General features: G+C 49.7%; 1 protein-coding gene across 1 annotated transcript in view; it reads right to left on the minus strand.

Annotated features, from left to right (window-relative positions):
* Positions 1 to 547: 547 nt before the first annotated feature.
* GFOD1 (Gfo/Idh/MocA-like oxidoreductase domain containing 1) overlaps positions 548 to 22,101 on the minus strand; it is a 99,885-nt gene continuing 78,331 nt past the window's right edge. Inside the window, exon 2 of the mRNA XM_057698284.1 lies at positions 548 to 7,252. Within this exon, the coding sequence (XP_057554267.1) occupies positions 6,333 to 7,252 (920 nt within the window). The 3' untranslated portion in view covers positions 548 to 6,332. The remainder of the gene's footprint in view (positions 7,253 to 22,101) is intronic.

Here is a 22,101-nt window from a genome sequence, read left to right on the forward strand (position 1 = left end):
CTAACATTCAATATATCCACCATCAAAAGCATAAGGTCAGTGGATTCCATTGCTCAGTTTCATGGATGCTGACACAGGAACAGATTCCCCACGCTAGACGTGTGGACATGTGCACGCGGGTGCGCGCACACACACACACACACCCCGTGCCCCCCCCCCCCCACCAGAGGCAGAGGCACCACCATCATTTCCACCAGCCCCATACTTGCTTCAGATCCCACAAACCAGCCAGGTACCTAACACATGAACTAGAGCACCCGGGTGTAATAAACAGGAAAACAGCTGGAATTATATCTTCTCTTCAATCTTTATTGGCTACTTCCATTCCTTTATCCCACCAACACAAATGGGGGAGGACAGCAGGAAGCCACGTTTGAAGCAGCACATGCCAGCTGGTGGGTGATGGTAACCATGGCCCCCAGAACATCGAAGAGGTAACACAAGGCATCTGGGCCTGCAGCACAGACTGTACAGCCCAAGCGCCCAGTAGGAAAGGCCGCTTCCCACAGCAGTTTGGCTTTTAAAACACGAAGAACAGTTGCATTCATTGTCTTTTTTTTTTTTTTTTGCTTTAATAACAACAACAAAAAAGAAAACCCAAACCTTCTATAATTTATAAGCTATTTTTTGCTATCTACATTATATATAAAATATAGACTCTGTTTACTTTATAACACACGTCTTTTTCCCTTGATAAATAACTCTTTAAAATATCTAGTATACATGCCTTGACTTTTTATATGTTTGTATTTATACATATACATACATATATATACTCATGTTTGTAAAACACAATAAATACATACCCGACATTGACAACCAAACAAATGCAATATGGTTAAAAAAAAAAATCAAACAAACAGTAAAAGCACCAGGCAACAAACAGAAAGCCATAATTACTAGAAACTTCTCCCTCCCCTGGGCAAGGCACAGGGCAAGAATACTAAATATGGTTGGATGCCTGATGCGGAAGGAGGCAAGGAAAGGAGCGGGCAGGTCGCTTGCTTGGGTTTTGTTTCTTAGCCTGGGTCAAGAATCACAAATCAGTCATTGAGTTTCTGGGGAGAAACCACAGGGCTCATTCAACAACACAGCCCTTGTGATGGCTGCAGGGGACAGCAGAGACCTGGACCTGGATTGGTCTGGGGACCCTGCTCACACCACCCAGGCAAGCATGATTGCCATGCCAAGCACAGAGCCACTGCATGTGACATGGCCTTGTTATTTCTCTCCTCACGCTGGTATAAACAGAAAGGGGCAACAGATTCGAGAGTATCCAGTAGTGCAACACGTTGGGAGCCTGACAGAGCCAGACACTTGGGTGGCCCTCTCAAGGGCTCCACCAAATAGGGACTGTGACCTGGGGAAGAAAAAGTCAGTAGGCCACCACCTTCCACTGCTTACTGGTGTGGTCACTCAGGTCCGTGGTACTTACTGGCCTCACCTCCAGACTCTGGTGAGACCACTGGGCCCATCATCTCTTAAAGCAGCACAGAAGGGCTTCACTCCTCTTGGGAGAGGCCCTGAAGCCCAGCTCAGGGCTGTCCCCTCAAACTTGGGGCAGTCCCCATCTGCCTGCTTCTCTGCCAGGGGTGGGGCAGGCTGGGTGGGGTCCTTGGGCTGCAGATGAGCACAGCTTTTATTTCATTACCTGTCTCCCTGTCCCCAAAAGGGAATTGAAGTGCGGGGTTCTGAGAGTTGATTTAAAGACAAACTCCCCAGTGTTGTGGCCTCTGCCCTGTAAACGTCAGGATTTGGATGGCCAAAGATGAAGGCAGGGGTGGAGCAGGAATCCTAAGCTACTCAAGGCCTCGATCGGTACCCAGGGGCCGGGGGCCTGGAAGTAGAGCTGGCCTCAGGAAATCCCAAATGGGAACATCTGAATGTATGCCCCCATACCTGCCAAATACAATACAAATTAGAGATAACTCTTCACGTTACCGTCAAAATGGGAAATTTCAAACAGCTTGTTTTCTGAGTACATTCGAGGCGTAACTGAGTTTCTAAAAAAAGAAAAATTGATTCAGCTGCAACAGCTCAGGGAATACAGTCTGTTGCAGGTCTGAGTTCTAATTGCAACTCTTCCACCAACTAGCCCTGGAACCTCAGACAAGTCATGTCACCTCTCCGGGCCTCCTTCTCCCCATCTGAGAGCTCTGAAGATGCTGTGGGAGGGAGGATGTGACTTAAGAGTCAGAAAACTGGGATTTTCGTCCTGGCTCTACCACTAAGAAGCGCTATGACCTTGGTCATCACTTAACCTCTTCAGGATGTAAAAATAAAGGAACTGAATACATTGGGCTCTGAAGTCCCTTCAGATGCAACTGGATTTACTTTCTCCCCAGGGTGCCCTTATCAATGCTGAAGTTCGCCACTCCCCCCACCCAGCAGAATAAAAGCAATGCAATCAGGAACCTAATCTGTGACCACAGGTCAAATTCAACAGCTGCGGCTATGAGACAAGGTAAAGAGCTAAGAGAGTCTACAGGTACAAAAGCAACACGCAGCTAAAGTCTGAGTCACAAACAAATGAACTGTCAGAGCCCCGCTCCCTGAGAAAAGACATCTTCCTATGTGATACTTGGACCAGCGAGAGCAGAACCCAAGGCCATCCGCCGTAATTGGCTGACGTTTTGAAAATCCCCAGCTCTGAGGTTTGCTGCATCACCTGCTAGCAGATCAACTTAGGAAGTCAATTTTAAAAGAAGCTGAGCCATATTTCCATTTTGGAAGAGGAAGGAAAATCGACTCCTTCTATTTGCAGCTCTACAAGGGACCTTCTGGCAGAACATCAAACGTGGCATCCTGCTCCACCGGAAAGTGTCATCAGCTGTGGGGGGGAGCCCCAGACAGGTCACCCTGAACCCTAATCACTGTTGCTCCACAGGCCCCGACAGGGTTTGACAAGGAGCACTTTCCTGCCCAGCAAGAACTGCAGAGGTGCAAACCTTTCTTCATGGGAGGTAACAGGGTTTGGAGGAGAAGAAACGTTTTTGGATTCAGGTGACCCCACTTCTACTTCATAGTTTTGTGACTCTGGGCGAGTTACTCTTCCTCTCAGCCTCAAATTTCTCATGTGTAAAATGGGACTGACAATTCCCAACACTACAGGGTTGTTTTTATGGGTTAAGTGAGATAATGTACCTAAAACAGCCTGCACACAGTGGATGATCAAGAAACGTGGGAGCACAGAGAGTACTGAGACGGCTCTCTGTGGATGGAGAGAGGGTCTGGGAGAAGTTCATCTTCAGCTGGAGTCAGCCAAGCTGCCCGTAGAGTCCCGAGGTATCTGCTGCCAGGCAGGCTAAGGAGGCTCTGGTCCCCTGCCACGCCTCTCCATCGGGGTGGGGTGGAGGGGGGCGGGGGAAGTCGTAGGGGAGCTGACAGTGGCCGTGAACTATCTCTCCAGGAGAAAACTGAAGAATCCAACCCTTCCGCATACGCACGAAGCATTCCTAAACACTTGTGGGGACCAGCTACGCACCCTTGACTCACATCCTCTCTCAGAATTTGGAATTTGGAACATCTGCAGACACCAGCAGCAGCATGAGCCCAAATGTCCAGTATCAGAGGCCCCCAGGTGCAGGGCTGGGACAAAGTCCTTCTACAGAATGTTGTTGAAGGCTTGGATTTCAGCTTCATATTGTGACTCCTAATCAAGTCTTTGCAAGTGATAGGACTGGGGCCAAAGGAGCCCTAAAGAATCCATTTACTGTAGTTTTTATATTAAGAAAATAAACTATCTAGGTCTTTTCTCCCACTTGTTCCTGCATCTGCCTACCACATGCATTTCAGTAGACAAAATTTGAGTACACTTACTAAAATATTTTTCATGCTTCTTTTAAATATATATTCTTTCCATATACCCCAGCCTCAAATGAGAATTTTTGTTTTAGACACTAAATATTTATCACAGAGCTCAGGGGTCTTTGTGGGGAAAGCACTCCCAAGTACTTTAAGTACAGAAACAAAATAGAAACCCCAGGAACATTCCTACTTAGATTATAAATGACTTAGAAAAATGAGACCCATAGAGTCACTACTTTCCTTTCTCTTCATCCTTGATCACAGCCTTTTGGACCAACTAGAAGAAAAAAAAAATTCTTTCCACTCCGTTTCCACAAAAGCTATGTATCCAGAGGAGAATTTAGGAGAATCTGAACCAAAACTGTCCATGACATGGCCCTCTGCTCAAACTCTTAATGGGATTCTTCCATTCTACCAAATCTCTAGTTTTAAACTGGTAGCTACTATGAAAGCTGTCAAGCTGATTCTGTCCATGGAGCAGGGACCAACTGTATGATGGAGAGTTTCAGCTTACTAACCTTCCCACTTTGCAGTAAGGTCCCAGGAAGAAGCAGGGCAATTCTTTCTAGGGAGACGATGTCTAGTTCTCTGTGCTAGAAAATACCAGCATTCCATGGAGTTTGGACACCGCCCCCCTGCACCCATGGGCAGCCTGGACTTCATAGTGTATTGATTCTGGCAGGAGGATGGAGGGCGCAACTGATTAGATGGTTCATTTTGGGACTTTGCCCACTCAGAGCCTGGGGTGCACTCTCAGCTCAAATTCCCTTCCAATTCCACTGTGGGACCATCTAAAAAGACATCTAAATGTCATTTGTATGCCCAAGACAACAGCTGGATTTCTGTGACTGTGAACAAACGCTGTGTAGATTTACAAGTAACGGCCTCCACAGCCAACCTCGACAAATGTCCTATGTGGGGTGAGGATTAAGAAAAGATAACAAAAGGATCATTCCCCATTTTCAAAAGGTATTTGACTTGGGCTTTCTTTCAAGACCAGATCTGAATTTTTAAGAGCAATTTTCAATGGCGCTAGTGAGCGTTTATAAACCGTGTGTGTGTGTGTGTGTGTGTGTGTGTGTGTGTGTGTGTGTGTGTGTGTGTGTGTGTGTGTGTGTGTGTCTGGTGGTGGTGCTGGTTCCCTTCTGGCACTGCCTGCTCCGAGCCTGCAGTTTGCCATCTCCAATAAAAGCCCTGTAAGCAGAGGATGACAAGACAAGAGAGACAGGATACCAAGGGGAGGAAGACGATGTTTTTCCTACATCAGCCTTCCCCAGATTATGGGAACTATACCCCTCAGAGGGCTCTAAACCCCATTTAGAAACACTGAAAATTATGTTCTTTGTTGCCCTTTTGTTTTAATACGTATTCAAAATTTTTCATTTCCTGATGTGTAAAAGCAAAGGTCCAAGCTAAGGAAGAGTCTTGACTCCTTTTAAAGGGAAGAGAATTATATCTAAGTGGACCTGAAGGTTTCCTTTTTAAAATCCACAAAGCTGGGGAATCTTGTAAGAGCCTTTCCCCAGCTTGCTAGGAGAGATGGGGCCAGGGCTGGCTCACTTTCCCTCCTGTCGGGGAATTGTCACTGTGACCCTGGGGCACACGTCTGCCTCCGGTCCTAGCAAGCAGCACAAGAGCCTGTGGTCAGACCCACACCTCCTTCCTCCTGTCTCCTTGGCCCTGTGAAAGGACAACCCCAACACTCCAGTACCAAATCCCTCATGCACTCAATTCCACTCCACCAGAAAGAGTTATAAAGTGGCTCCTCACGGGGCTTTTAATCACTAACACATCCGAAGGGATACTTTCTCCACTGCCTCACCTGTGTGGGTGCAGGCTGTGCCCTCACCCTCTCCTTTCAGCTCCAGGGAACCTGATTCTCTGCCTGCCAGCTGCTGGCACTCCCCCTCAGGCTAGGGAAAGGGCAATAAGCCAGTTAGGGAGACACTCCCTCCCTTGGGCTTCCTGGGAGGAGGAGGAAGATGAGAAAGCTGTACACTTTGCTACCAAACACTTTTTCCTTCAGACACTTAACGTGGCTTCCTGGAATTCCAACTTTCTCTTTAGCCACTGCACGCCCCACCCCCTCCCCAGACCAACAGGCTTGTGTGGGCACGTGAAGATGTGCCTTCTCCTGCCAGCAGAGCTGGCCCTGACCACACAGGAGCACCTGGCTTGCAAAGGAGGCCAAGGTGCGCGTAGGGGGTTGGGTGCGGGTGGATGAGGATAACCCCTCCCGGCTTCTCACAGTAAAGGGCAGCAGAGGCAGCTGAACCGCCTCCGTCTCAGCCAAGGCCAGCAGGGACGACCTCAGGGACTGCGGCTCAGTCCCCCAACAGTCTCCATCGATCGGGGCCCCTCACCTGGGCAGGGGCCCAGCCTCCCGGATGCCCTTTTCTCACACTGCTTTTCCACTTCCCCGCCCCCACACTCCTCGAGGCCACCTCTCCCCCGCACCCCCCAGCCTTTTCCCCTCTCTGGGTCCCTCGCGGGAGCCCTCGGTCGCACTGGGTCCCCCGTCGGGGCTAACAGTACAGAGACATCCGGCTGCGGCGCATGGCCTCGCTGATCAGGTAGGCGGGGCTCAGCTCGGGCTCCTCTGTCATCACCGCGATGTTCTGCCACTCGCCTGTCTGGCTGGACCGCTTGATGGTGTCCACCACGCACAGGGCGTACAGGCAGTCGTCGAAGGTGGCGGCCATGGTGAGCGGCCGCCCGTCCCACGTGCGCCGGTCGTCCTGGTCCTGGAAGGCCTGGCGCACGGCCTGCATCATCTTGATGGTGCCGCGCAGGTAGGGCGAGGGGATGTCGCTGAAGGCCTTCTCGGGCAGCAGGGAGTTGCTAACGGGCGTGGCATCCTGCACCAGCAGCTCCTGCTCCGGAGCGCTGTTGCGCTGCCCGTACAGGTCGGTGCCCACCGCCAGCAGGCGCCCGGCCGAGCCCACCACGGTCACGTCCTGCTTGAACTCGCCGGGCACGTTGAAGTTGAGGGTGACGGTGCAGCACACGCCGCCCTCCAGCACCATCTGGAAGGTGCAGAAGTCGTCGCTGGTGATCTGGCGGATGCCCTTGATGTGGTCGGTCTGCTTCACGAAGGTCTTGAGCAGCCCGTGGACCTTGACGGCCTTCTGGCCGGTGAGGAAGGTGAGCAGGTCGATGATGTACGTGCCCACCGAGTGCAGGCCGCCGCCGCCCATCAGGTCGTCGCAGCTCCAGTTGTACTTCTTGCCCAGCAGGCTGCCGCTGTGCACCTGCACCTCGCACACCAGCAGCTCGCCCACGTAGCCCTCCTGGATGAGCTGCTTCATGCGCACGAAGGCCGGCAGGAAGCGCAGCACGTTGCCCATGATGCTCATGAGCTTGGGGTAGTAGTGGGCCGCCGACATCATGCGGAAGGCGTCCAGCGGCGTGGCCGTTCGGTCGCAGATGACGTTCTTGCCGATGCCTGCGGACGGGAGGACAGACAGCAGGTCAGGGCGCTGCCGCCGAGCGAGCGGCAGGGGGCGCCGTGGCCCCCGAATCCCCACTGATGGACCGGGAACCAGACCAGCCTGGCTCCCCGAATCACGATTTCAAAGCATCTTATGACACCTTTCATGTATACAAAAATGACACAGTCTATATATTTCAGTATTACTTTACATATTTAAGTCGAATTACTTAGCTTTATATTAAACCATCACATTGATTTAAATATTAAGATGTATTTTCATACAAATAGTCTATATTTTAGAAATTTTTAAAATGTTTGCCAATATGATGTCAAATGTTTCATTTAATATTTTATTTATATTCATCTACAAATATATTTTACTTGTAAAATTAAAATATTTAAATATAAAATGTAAGTTCTATTAAAGTATACAACTTTTTACATATACTATATAATATATTTTATTAAGTTATCTTACATGTGAAATGTTTTATTTTATTTTATTTTATTTGTAAAATATAATTTTTGTTAAAAATATCATAGGTAGAGAAGAGAATCGTGTCTTTATCTGGACAGAACTGGAATACATCAGCTGAAATCATGGCCTGTGTGAGTCTGATTAAGTGTGAGGAAGAATTTCTTAATCATATACGTCAAATGTCTAATAAGCTTTTAGCTGTCTCGCCCACAACCACCAACAAAGGATTATGTTTTGAGTGTTTTCTTGCTTGTTTATTTTGCATCATGGATTAGGGCTGGCAGTGGTCACAGATATGTTTAATGTTTTCTTCTTCCTTACAGGAAGACAGGGTAGTCTTTATATCTGAGGGGTGGGCAGTGATTCGACCCTCATATGTCTCGCGGCCGGAGGGGGGCGGTTGGTGCCTTTGGTAAGGGAGCTGAGACCAAATAAGAATTAAGCTTATGGGATGACTATACTGGGCGCCTAAGTTACAGGTAGGTGGAAGCCCTTTAGGAAACTAAGTGATTCTGGGTCAGGAAAGAATAAAAGATCAAAGGATAGAAGAGTGACAGGGAATGAGAAAAGAATTCATTCCAAGATAAAGCCAAGAGTCAGGGAAGAAAAACAACTAAGCTGAACCTGGAGAAACAGCCAACTGGAACTCAAAAAAATAAAGTCATAATTTTAAAAAATTACACATATTTGTTAGCAAGATAGACTGAAGGATGTAGAGTTGGGGAGCTTCTGAGACAAGGCACATGCCTGCCTCTGGCAGGTGTCTGCTGTCCAGTCATGTTCTGCACGTAGACCCTCTGAGCACTCCAGCCACAGACGAGGGACCTGCCACAGGGAGATGGGGTGATGAGACACGCACCTATCCCAGTTGCCTTGACCGTGGGCACCTGACTTAACAAAATCCACGAACACTCCCAGCAAGCTGAGCTAAAAGGGTCCTACCACTGTGGATGTCTGTCCAGTGGAGATGCCTGGGCAAGGCCACAGGCACGTGGCGCTCTCATTTTCCCATCGGAGGAGCACACCCAGCAATAGAAGTGGCCAGCACAGACTGGAGAAAATAAACACAATCAATGACTGTCAGTTTCCAGGTGTTCATGGAATTCTGGCCCCGAGTGAGAGGCCTGGAGCCCACACAATGACCCCGTCTCTTGGCCTCCTCCACGTTGGCAGAGCTGGGCTGACTTTCCTGATGGCCATGAATGAGCACTGAGAAGCTTCTTTCACTCTGAGCAACCAGGTGAGGACTGAGGCTCCAGCAGAGGGATGAGGAAACACTGGTTTGTGTTACCAACAGTGCCGTGCACCTGTGTGACATCATGTTCTGATAATATGATCCTACTGGCATTAGGCTCATGCTGGCAGCAGCAGACTTCTACGTAAACAGATTGGTAGGTCACCATAGGTACAGGAGACAAATGTTGCCAAAGTCTGCCTCACACCTGCTGGGTATAGGCTGTGGCCTCTCCTATACCCCACCTCACAGTCTGCAAAACCAGCACGCCTGATGGCCATCTTCTCAGTACATGCTACCGGTCATATAAATGACACATGAAAAAACAAGTTTATCTTATTTTTTCTATTAGAAGAACTATAAGACAGTAAAAGAAAAAATAAATTGAGAGAAGTAATTCACTCCTTTCCATATACCCAAAGCAATCATCACGTGGGTAATTCTTTGAAGCTCTGTAGATGAAAAGATACTGATGAAAGCTATAGACTCCCTTTTCAGAAAAATGCAGGGATGGCTCCTACAAGATTCTGAGATACAGGCATCTCTTCCTTTGGGTTATTTAAGGATGTTGTGGTCCCACACTAGACAGCAGCTTCCTCAAGGATCAAGGCTGGGCCTTCTACTTTCTTAAGTCTCCTCTATGCCCACGGCACCTAGAGGCGTGCGCTGGGTGTGCGGGAAGTCAGTGAGCACTGGTGCCTGGCCACAGTCCTCTGCAACGTCCACACTTTACAGATGGGTCTTGGCAACGTCTTAACACACAATATCTTCAAAAGTCAAAAGAGACTTCTAGGAATCTATCATAAAGAAATCCTCTAAAATGTAAGCACAGCTTCTTGCCCAAAGATGCCTCTCACTACATTATTTACTAAAGTGAAAAGCTAAGAACCATGCAAATGCCCAACAACAGGAGAAAGGGTAAATGGGCTGAATACAGCCGTATAATGGAAGCTTGTGTGGCCACTGAAAATGATGCTTATAAAGACTTTTTAATGGTAAGCAAGATGATTATGAGATCATGTTAAGTGAAAATGGCTCTATTCATAGCTATACTATGATCTCAACTCTCTCTTAAAAGGACAAGAGAAAAAGAAAAAAGCCTAGAAGGGAATACCTCAAAATGTTTACAGTGGTTAACAGAGCAGTAGGATTAAGACTGATTTTTATTTTCTTCAATAACTTTTCTGTATTTTTTAAGTTTCTACTTTTATGGTCAGAAAAACATTAGTTTTTCTTTTTAGGTCCAAAGGAGACAGGAAGACAATGTGATGACAGAAGGGACCTCCAAAGCCACCGGTGGGCAGGCAGGTCCCAGAGCTCACGGACGCGCCCAAGTTCCTGTGCCCAGGGAGCTGATGAAAGCTTCTCCAGCCCTGAACTTGTGAAGCTTCCAAGGCTCAGGTCTTCCTGCTCCAGTTCCCTAGGACTTCTTCATAATTCTGGTCAAGGCTACAGACTCTCTCCAGAAGATCAATTCACACATACACATACAACTTTACCAACATCCCGGCCCGTGCATGGCCCCCTGGGGTGATGTGGCACAGACATCTCCTTTGGAAGTTGTAAGTTAACTCCTAGAAGCCCACGTAGTGTATTGTTAAAAAATAAGATAATGTTTCCAGCTTCAAAGGAACTCCAGATACAGAGCTGGCAGCCCCCTCACAGATTTATAAAGCACAGTTTGTTTTCTCTCTGTTTTACGCAATCTTCCCTCAACCCTACCTCTTGGTGGGGCTTCTGCAAAGCCTGCTCTGGGACCGTCCCCCAACCACCAAGATCCTTCGGTTCTCTTTCCCAGCTTTTCCCCATCAAAATCTGCCCTTCCAAAATGCCCAGAACCTGAAACTCCAGCGTTCTTAGCAGTTTAACAAGGACCAAGGGCTTAGGCTAAAGAGATAGCATTCTAATTGTGGACTTCCTGTCATCAGATACTCTGCGTGAGTGTGTGTGTTGGGGGGGGGCGGGGCGGTGCATCAGTGTGGCACAGAGCATTCCCCTCACCCCTAAAATCACACGCCATGCAAAGGAAGCTTGTGTTGTCTGTGCAGAGGGGTGACACAGCCCATAACCTAGGTGTGTCAGATGCCACTGAATATATGGAGGGGTTTTTCCCGAAGAAAGCAGACAGATCCCTGTCTTCCAAATCGCCCCTGTCAGCCTGGGCTTTGGGTCAGGTTCTCCAGAGACACCACAGTCTTTGGGGTCTTCATGATTTTCGTATGTCTCAGCACCATGCCTGTCTTGCCACCCCCAGAGGAAGTGCTGGAATGGGCTCTTTAGAGAAAAGCTCTCTCCATTTTGGGCTGGAAAGGAAATGATAAGTAGGGGTACCCTCCCCACGCCCGTGGCTCTTATATTCCTGTGCTATGACGGGAAGCAGATTCTCCCAGGGAGACAGGAACTAAAGAGGTCAGGGAGAGGCGGAGCCTGCCCCCAGAGCAGCCAGGGCTGAGTCCTAAGGGGGGGAAATTTCCACCCTGGTTTCTGCTCTGCAAACCCTAAGAGGACAGCCTGTGCCCTGTCACTCCTGGGTGTACAGCTTTACCAAAAGGACGGCAGGGCCATCTCCACTGCCCTGCATCCACACCTCTCTCAGAAACACACACACACACACACACACACACACACTCCCTTCAGGTTTGGGATTCAAATTCTCTTGTGGCAAGATGTGTCCTCCTTCTAAAGCAAACGACCCAAAACCTTAGGGCCTCAAAGAATCTTAGAGAAAATCATGCAGCAGAAAATCACGCAGCAGAGAATCAAGCAGAGAATCAATCACGTATGGACTTGAGTCCACTCTAAATAAACAGGCGGTGCGAAAGGGGCTGGGGTGGAAGCCCTGAGCGCCCGCAGAAAAGCCCTGTGCGCTCAGCCAAACCCCAGATGTTTCCCGAGCAGCTGGAGAGTTTCAGCAAAGCCCACTGCCACGCATAGTGATGTAGGGGGATGGCGGGAGCTTTCTTGGCACTCAGGGCTGTGGCAGCCGGTGGTCACCCTGCTGCTTCCTCCAGGGACACCACTGCCCCACGCTCAGGCAGCTCCACCAGGGGACTGTGGCTATACCAGAAATGGCTGTCTTGGGACCTTGCTGCATTTGTCAAGGGGGTACAACGTGACTCCAGTGGGTGGTAGACAACACGTGGAGACTGGCCTGGGTGTTCTGGGGAGGTCTTCCTAACTCACCTCCATGTAGACCATCTGCCCCTTTGCGTGAGGACAAAGAACTTAAGCTGGGTCTTTGGGGAGCCTTTGGGCTGGAACCAGCTTTCTTTATCAAGACAAGAACAGCAAAGGAAGAGAGAGCTCCCTGTCTGTAGGATGGTGGGATTAGTGCCTTCTCACCCATGTCACAGAGCTGAAGTTGGGGAGGAAGTGAGATCATGGGAAACTTCTGGAGGGTGAAAGTGCCACGTGCAAGGCAGTACGCCTGTACTTTGTCGGGAGCTTTAACGTGAAATCATTTCAGGAGTTTTACTGCCCTCCTGATATCCCTCGGGAAGAGATGGAGAATGTGCTTCCTCCAGAGCCTGCTGGGTGTGTGCTCTGTACCTGAGCCCAAATATACACAGCCCTCGGACTCGGCACCACAAGGGAGGAGTTTCCAATCAACAGACCCTAAGATCGCTTTCAGGCAGCTGTGCCCTTCACGCCCTCCAAGCTCAGGGTCTCCAAGTTGTGGCTGAGAACCCACCCATCTCTCTTTCCAGAGACTGGAGCTTTTATGAGGGCTGACACTCCATCCCAGGGCCCCCCAGGAACAGGGCAAGGGGCTTCCCATTGACACCTCTGGGGAAAGACACATGTTCTCTGCTGTCCCACGGAGCAGCTGTCCTCTCCTGCCCTTGATCAGGTAGGTGGTACCTGGAGTACGGCTGTCACCCAGCTACCCAGAGTCATTCTTTAGCATAACCAGCCTGGAACTTCAAAGCATCCCTTCCTGCCAGCACATTTCCAATTACACACTCCCTTATCTAATCGACGATAGCGATCCAGGAGGCCAATGCTACTTTCCCACCGGTTCTTCCCGATTATTCCACTTACGTTGACAGCCCCTTATCTTCTGAAAGCCACAAAGGATGCTGGTCTCGCAGGCTGGCTTGCAGCTGTCCTGGCAGACTGGCAGAGCCCCCACAAGAAGTCCCATCAGATACGGCTTCCTAGAGTCCCCTCCCATTCACACAAGGTAGAGAGGGCTTTCTCTGCATTTCAAGCAGGGAACTCAGTAACTTCCTTTATACTCCATCCCTTCAACATTTCTGTGCTAGGCACTGGGACCCAAAAAAATGAGTAAGAAAGATGAATGAAAGTTCACGGTCTAGTAGAAGACAACAACCAGGAAATGAGTGATGATGGGATCTATTAAAGGATTTAATAGAGGGATGAAGGATGAGAGTGTGAAGGAGGGGCTGCCCAATTGACTTGGGCGTGGTAGAAAACTCTGCTGAAGACGTGACATTTGGGCAGGGTTCTGAAGCATGTGTAAGAGTCCACCTCTTCATTCAGAAGCTTTGGGTCCCATTTAGAAAATGGTCTAAAGCAAGATTTTTTTTTAATTTCCTTTATTTGAGATACAATTTGAATTAAACAAGATTCGCTTTAAAAAAACAAAATAAAACAAGGGTGTTTAACCTGGGTCTGAGAAACCACTAAAATTGGACTATTTACAAAAAATTGTGTGTATCTTAAAAGAGTCTTAAAAGTCTCTAATTCAAAGGAAATCGAGCAGAAATTGAGTGAAGAAAAATTTTTTAAAAAGCCCAAGCTAAATCTCTGGTTTTAACAGAACAAAGTATCTGAACAGACAGGGCTATTTTTAATCGCTCCTCTGCTCCCAGAGTCTACAGGGGTGTTTGGTCAGTTTCACCCCTCACTGCAACACTCTGCTTAGTCCAGCTCAGTCCCTTCCTTCCTTTATTCCCATCTCACCCCTGAATTGTCCTTCCCCTGCCCCAGGCCCCCGCCCCCCCCACCCCACACACACGTGTTTTCTTTCAGCGGAGAAAGAGCTTCAGCAGAAACGACCTGTCTAAACCCTGCCCTCTGCCCTCTGGCCCTTCTTCCGTGTGAATTGGGAGGAGTGGCCCTCCAGAGAGATTAAATCCCTGGTATTCAATCCCCATGACAGCTCCTGACAAACAGCTTCCTGACTCACAGCCCTAATCTGATGTGTTCCAATAATCCTAACATAATTTAAAATAGCAACAACTACCCGTCACGGAGCGCGGACTGTGCCAGAAGAGGCAGCATATTTTACATTCCCTCCCGTTTTTTGTGCACAGAACCCCACGAGGCAGGTGCTAACCCTGCCACCACCTCACCGCCTCTGAGAGGGGAAGCTGCTTGCCGGTGAAACGGCTCAACGACCAGGGCAGCTGGGGTTTGAAGTCAGACACATGCTCCCATTCTGGTCTATGCACACTCGTGCAATGCCCACAGCACCACAGGAGGGCTCCCAGGAGGTGGTGTAACTGGCCGTGGTGAGCGCCAGAAACCGGGCCAGTGGGGGGTGGGGGTGCCCCATGCTTGGCTGAATGACCACCCAAAGTCCCGCAGCAACTTCTAATGTCAAAGTTGAGACGGAAAGGGGTCAGAGTGGCCCATGTTCAGATCCTTTTGTCAAGGATGCTGTCGGGGCTCTGAAAGAAGGGAACAGCCAAAGAAAGGAAGTCAGCACAGCTAACATGGACGGGACTTGAACTGATTTAGATGCTCACGTGCTTTTCTATAACAAACGGCCCTTAAGGCCAGCCCCCATCCCACCAACCCTTTTTAGGGACTCTCCGTCACTACCTCGGCCTGTCATCAGAGCCCTCCTTTTGCACAGGAACCCCGTCAGGAGTTAGATCTTCTCAGATGGTTTCATGCACAATGGTCTCATCTAATCCTTGAGCCGGTAACATTCATTACAGGGACAGCACTCCTGAAACGCTTTGCACGTGCGGTTTCCTTATTGGTCAATCGCACACATCTCCATCACTATGGCCCACACAGGCTGACGTTGAGGATGTAATGCTGGAAAGTTTCTAGCCAGCTCCTTCCAGCCTGGGCACCCCCAGGAGAGAAAAGAAAAGCTGGCCACTTCTAGCCCAGGGAGACCAAGAGGAGACGTTTAGAAACAGCAGGTGGGTACGTGCGAGCCAGACACCTTCCGGGCTGGAGGCCAGCTTCCCAGCCCCCCTGCCTAGAGGCAGCACATACAGACCCAAGTGAGAGGGGCAGGGAGGTGGTGAGAGGGCCCCTGGGAGGACAGAGGCCTGGGCTTGGATGCAGGGGCTGCCATGGTCAGGACTTGGGGACAGAGGAAAACGGCCAGGGCCATTGGCCCTTCTACGTTGGTCCCAAACAGCCAAATGATACCCACTGCACACCAGTGGTTGTTATTCTGGAGAGTGGCCTGCACTGCCTCCGCCTGCATCGCCACCGCACACCTGGACAAGCCAGGAGTCAGAGGCACCGCCTAGATCCAGGAAACACAGCCAGTCACGCAAGCCTCGCTTTCCCCATAGAAGCAGCCACCTTCTGCAGTAGAGGCGGGCAAGGGGCAGAGTGCTGAACAACCAGGCCACCAGACTCATCTAAAAGAGACTGAGCTACTTAAGGAAATTCCCTGGTGGTGCAGTGGTTGAGAATCCACCTGCCAATGTAGGGGGCATGGGTTCGACCACTGGTCTGGGAAGATCCCACATGCCGCGAAACAACGAAGCCCGTGTGCCACAACTACTGTGCTCATGTGCTGCAACTATTGAAGCCTGTGCGCCTAGAGCCCATGCTCTGCAACAAGAGAAGCCACCACAACGAGAAGCCCACTCACCGCAACTAGAGAAAGCCAGCACGCCACAACGAAGACCCAATGCAGCTAAAAAAATTTTTTTTAAAAATAAAAGAAAATGTAAGTGAGTGGGTTGGTGAGATGACCAGATTGCACTATAACTCCATTTCCTACCTACCCCCTAAAGATGGGGCTTAGAATGGCGATCAGAATGGCTGCAGAGAAATAAAGAAATCTGTACTTCTTCTTTGTAATTATAGTGGGAATTCTCATCACACATCCAAAAGGGTGGGAGACTCGTGTTAGCTCCCAAAGGCCCCCCAGAGTCCCCAACAAAACCTCAGTCCCTAATTGTCAATGGCAAGTTAACACTCTTCAGAGAAGCACTATCCTCCCAGGACACATAATATGAATGAAAGACTTAAAACTAGGCAACTTCTCCAAAAAAAAAAAAAAGTTGGAAAGTCTTTCCATTCAAGAGGGGTTATACTTTAGTGAAGGGATCATAGGTATATTCACCCATCAGAGTTTTTTTCAAATCAGTATATTTCACACAGTCTAGCCTCTTTAAAAAAAAAAAAAAAAAAAGACGATCCAGAAACATTGGGTTTCTTCCTCCAGAGTCTCCTGCACGATAAAAATTAGTTGGAGCTGAACAGTGACCCCTGTAGACCACAGTCCCCAGCAATCCCTGTTACTTGGCTACATTAGTTTTCTACTGCTACCCTAACAAACTACCATGACTGTGGCAGCTTCACTCAACACCCATTATCTTCCAGTTTTCTAGACCAGAAGTCCAGGCAGGCGCAGCTGGGTCTCTGCTTAGGGTTCCACAAGGCTCCGCCGGGAAAGAATGAGCTTCCCAGGTCATAAGGCCGTCTGCTGAATTCAGTTCCTTGGGGCCGCAGGCCTTTGGTCCCCTGCTGCTTTCCTTGATGATGGCTGTGTAGACTCTAGAGGCACCTACATCTCTCAGGAGCGGCACCATCTCCAGGCCAGTGTCAGCATCACGTGGACGGCAATCTTTCTCACGCCTGGAATCTCTCTCACTTCCCCTTTGGCCACCAGCTAGAGAGAACTCTGTCCTTAAAGGGCTCCTGTGATTAGATTAAGTCCACCCAGATCATCTCCCTTTGGCCGTGTCACTAACCACAGGAGTGACAGCAGGGGGCGAAGGTCATCTTAAAATCACTCCACCCTTCATTTGCCTGAGTTCCCGAAAGCCCCGCCGTGAGGAAGATCCTCGAGTATTCTCTCAAGTAAAGGGCTTCAGACACGTCGACATCCCTTCCAGACCTCCCTTTGCTTCTTTGTTCTTGCCGTAGTTTTCACTCCATCAAACAGGACTCAGGGAGGTACTCTAGGCTTCTTAAAACCTATCATTAGTCTCCTTGTTACCATGGAGATGGTGTCCCCAATTCAGGGCTCCCTGCAGGCAGTGGTAATAGGAACAGTGCCAGGAAGGTGGCTACTTGGCCTCTGGGGGCTGGAGTGAACACAAGGAAAGGAAGGGAAGCTGAAATTGTTATCAACCCACCAGGTGCCCGGGCTTCCCGTCAGCTCAGTTAAGCATCACACGGGCGTCTTTATCCCCATTTGTCCAGAATAGGGAACGGAGGCCGAGAGAGACCACAATTGGCCCTAGATCACAGACATGAGCAGGTCCAGCTGCAAATTCAGTTCTGTGATCCCAAAGCTCTGCGTTTTCCATTTTCTGTATAGAGAACTGGGACAGGCAGGAGGGTGGGAGCAGCATTAAGTGACTGCTCTGAGCCTCAGAGCACCAGGCAGGTTAATAAAAGAAGCCCAAACCCTTTGGGCCCCACTGGACCCCAACGCTGAGTTGAGAAGTGATTCAGGAAGGTGATGGAGGGAGGGTGGAGGCAAGTTACTGCTTGAAGGAGGAAGAGCTGGAAACCAAGAAGGGGTGGAGGCTCCACATGGGAGAAGCACAGCCATTGTTGTCCTTGACAGGTAGACGTCGTTGCTCTACACCTGTGGCTGTGAACTGGCAGAGAAACTGAAAGAACACTATCAGGAAGGCGAATGGCCTCGGAAACAGGCCACAGTGATGAACGGGTTCTCACATTGGATAAAGGAAGCCCTCAAGGGCCCAGCCTTCTGCACGCAGGCACCTGCCACCTAGGCAGAAAGGACTGGGCAGCAATGGCCTTGCCTCTCACTTCACCCCTAAGAAACAAAGTGGCAGCAGCAAAACCACACCGGGGCCACACTCCCACCCCGCCGTGATGCATAGGAACGCGGATCCTTGAGGGAGTAAGTACCTCTGTGTGGCCAGAAACCTGTCCGGGAAAGGAAAGCAGGCCGATGCTCTAAGCTTCCTCACATAGAAACAAGGGACCTCGTCCCTCAGCCAGAAGCAGAGGGAACACATCAGCCGTGAGACCATCTTTCATTCAAAAGCACTATGTTTCTGCTGATGTGACCAGACAACAGTAACAAATCCCTCCCACGGCCAGGAGGCAAACCGGATCCAGGGCTGTGGATTATCAGGTTGGGATAATCATTAACAACCACTTCCCAAAGCACTTTCACCTACAGCATCTCCACGTTTTAGACCAAGTCTGTGACAAGGGCTGGGGAGGGGTGGGAAGGTGGTGACGATTGAAAACCGAGAAGTAACCTGGAATTAATTAGGTGTTTGTAAATGTCTAGGGCAGGGTGCTGGAAATCTGTAATGTTCATGGGTCGCCCAGCACCCGCATCTCCCTGCTCCACGTGGGGATTTCCCACTGTGGGCATCTTGGTGGGAAGTAGAGCTTCTTTCCATTATGGATGCTAAGCTGGGGCTTGCTCTCCCAGCAGCTTTTGCAGCGAAGGCACAGGCACACCTGGGTTTGGCCAACCAGGGACACCACCTGGGCCTGGTACCCAAGGAAGGAGGAAGATGGAGAGTCCAGGCTGGCAGAGTGGGTAGCAACATCAGTCTCCAAGGGCAGCGGTGGCAGTGGTGCCGACGATGGCACCTGTGGTCCAGGGTCAGCATCGCTGCAAGCAACAGGGTCCGTCGGCATTGGTTGGGTTCCTCTGTGTGATCTGGACTGACTGCAGCTGCCAAGTCTGTCTTTGTTTGTCTTGTTTTCCAAGCCTGCTTCCCTAGGTTCCCGAACATTTCTGTGATGAATGAACGTCCTTTCAAAAAAACTCCATTCTGCTAAAATCGGCCAGGCAATTTCGGTTGTTGGTAGTTAAAATGCTTCTCTAGCACAACCGGTTTACAAGATTTCTGGGCCTCTTTCTGAAAAGATTGATTTGGGCACAGAGGAACCACTGAGGGCCTATAAATAAAGCAGCCCAAGATCCGGTGTGATGTATTAGAAAGGGAAGTGGAATGGGGGTCAGGGGATGTGGATTGAAGTTCTGATTCTGGCATTTACAACTGTGTGACCTAAGCCATCTGACGTTGAGGAAGCTCAGTTCCCTTATCATAAAATTGGAATAATAACGCCTTCTTCAAAAGGCTGCCTTGAGGATGACATGACAACAGGTACTGTCCTGACACATGAAAAACGCTCATGAACGTCTGCTGAATTCAATGATGCATCCCAATAAAAACTGCTCATGTCAGCTCTGAGAGCGACAAAAATTCAAAAGGAATCGGGGGCAGGGGGGTAAGTACATCACAACACGGGGAAGGGAGGTGGTTAAGCTACCAAAACTTGAAATCAAAATGGGCTCTAAGTCTGGCTTTGCCACTGATGCAATGTGCGAAAACCATCTGTGAAACGGGGCTGATATCTGGCCCTGGCAGCTTTACAGGACTGCTGAGAATATGAAATGACGAGTTTATAGGAAAGTCTGCTGGAAGGAATAAGCCTACTGCAAGAACGAAGTTACTGCTGAGATGCAAGACGCAGTAGCAAAAAAGTCCCCTGAAAAAAACAAATCTGCTGCAGCGTCGTCTGCCTGGAGTCCCGGGGCTGGAGGCTAGATGATCTCATGAATGAAAACAACGCCAAAGCGAAGCACCGACAGGCAGCTGCTGTGCTGATTCACTTGACACCAGGCACACCCCCAGCAGGGACTTCAGTTGGCATTACTGGCTGTGTGGGGTGGCCTGGGAGGCAAGGCTAGGCAAATGGAAAGGCAAAGGCAGCAGGAGACGTTTAGCTGAGCACCTTATCAGCTACTCCTGTAAATAACTGAAGCTCAGCTAGTGATCGAGGCTGCAGATCAGAACCCCTCTTTCCTGAGAACCACCCCTCACCCCTGGTTGCAGCTGACATCAGCACAGATCTGTGGTACCATCATCAGTAGGATGAGGTCCTGTCCACAGAGCTCAGAAGCTCAGAAATGGGCAAGGCTCGGGAAGTGTGGGGGTGGCAGGGGGAGTTTACAAAGCCCCTAACTGAACAGGGAGATCCAGGGCCCTCTGGAGCAGCCCAGAAGCCAGCCACATCCTCCCTCCACCAACCGTTCCTCTTAAAGAGACAGTGCTCAGTTTTTCATCTCTGGACCAGATGACAACCCCCTGCACTGAGCAGGTGAAGGTTTCAGCAAGTTTAGCCAACCGTGGCTGAAAGGCCCAGGCGCCTGGCTAGGGTGAGTCTTAGAGCTTTGGCAGTTTTGCTGCTGTTTTGTTTGGGTAACAACTTGCAAACAATGCAGACTCTTTTTAAAGGCAAAGACCTAGTTGGCAGGAACTCCCAGAAAACTGGGCACACCTGGGTCTATGTTTGCTTGAGCAATGCTAGTTAAAAGCCTGAAAAGCTAGAAAGCTTGTGGGTTGCCTAATGATGTCAGATGGAAGCAGCCCCATTTTACAGATGAGGAAATGGGCTGACAAGTCTTTTTTTTTTTTTTTTTTAATTTATTTTGGTTGCACCGGGTCTCAGTTGCAGCCAGCAGCCTCCTTAGTTGCAGCTTGCCGGCTTCTTAGTTGTGGCATGCATGTGGGATCTAGCTCCCTGACCAGGGAATGAACCTGGGCCCCCCTGCATTGGGAGTGTGGAGTCTTAACCACTGCGCTACCAGGGAAGTCCCTGAGTCAAGTCTTAATACTTTCTCTTCCACACAATACGGTGAGACCCTGAAGGAGGCCGGAACGCAGGCATACAGGGGATAAAGGCTCTAAAGGCTCCCTGTAGATCCTGAGGATGCTGCTGCGTGGAAGGGACTCTCTCTGACTCCCAGGAGAGGGCTCTGCATGGGCACAGTGCTGGAATAAGCCTGGCTGGGGGCTCCTGAACACCTGGCCATGCATCAGACTTGCACAGGACTTTGGGGAGATGTCCAGATGTCTTACACACAGCAGATGCCCTAAAGATGTGCCAGGGACAGAGAACAAGGACAGAGACCCAGGCTTGGTTTACTTGGCTCCACAGTGGGGTAGGTGTTAAGGCCCCCGGAGAGCAGCCAGGTGTGGCTTGTTTCTTCCCTCTTCCACAGCAGCCCTCACCCACCCACCTCTCATTAACCCCTCATTCTTAAAAACAGCCTGTCACGCCCAAACACACGGAAGTCTACATGTCCACCCCAGGAGGAAGGATTATACAAACAGCTACCATGAACTGACTGATGGGCTCACGAGACACAAAGCACCTGGCAAAGCACAGCTGAGCTCATCAGATCCTCTCAACACCCTGGGGAGTCACTGTCACCCCCCATTTCACGAACCATGAAGCCAAACCCTGAAGAGTCAATGCCCAAATTCACACCTCAGTGAGTGGGAGATTCAAACCCACATATTCTGGTTCCCTCTGTGTGCACGTGACTCATCTTGAAAAGTACATCACAATTCTAAATGCAACCTGACAGGCAGTAAAACATGACTGGAGAGGAATCCAGTTGTAACCATGGATTTTCATGTAATTATTCACTCAACCCACAAACACTTAGTAAGGGCCTCCTGGGGAAGCAATGGGGGGGGGGGGGGCGGTGCCCAGGCTCTACCCGGTCTTATATTTTCCACTACTAGTTTCTGTGCTTTAGAACCACAGTTCCCAGCCGGAGTGTCTCGGGCACCCAAGGCATCCAGGGATCCCATACCGAACTCACAGGGGCACTGCAGTGTACTTTTAATTTCTGAGGGAAACATAGCGGTCCTCGATGTCTATTGGATGCTGCGGGAGTTACCCAAAAAGTTCACAGTGTCAATACTGCACTACATTCCTTTGTAATATCCCATCTCTGTGAAGCTTGGTTTTCAGCAGTTGCTGTGATGAAAAGCAAGTAAACAAAGTACCAGGCAAGAATCAAGGCAGGATGGGAAATGAGGGTGTTGTGTTCCATCTATTTCCACGGTTTGAGATGTTGTGCGAGGTCCAATGGCCACACATATCCCAGTGTAACTCACTGTGATCTTTTAAGAATGAAATGCAAATTTTTATTCCTTTCAATTTATATGTTATTTTTTCCAA

This window comes from Hippopotamus amphibius, chromosome 11 (assembly GCF_030028045.1).
Source record: "Hippopotamus amphibius kiboko isolate mHipAmp2 chromosome 11, mHipAmp2.hap2, whole genome shotgun sequence".
NCBI classification, from domain to species: domain Eukaryota; kingdom Metazoa; phylum Chordata; class Mammalia; order Artiodactyla; family Hippopotamidae; genus Hippopotamus; species Hippopotamus amphibius.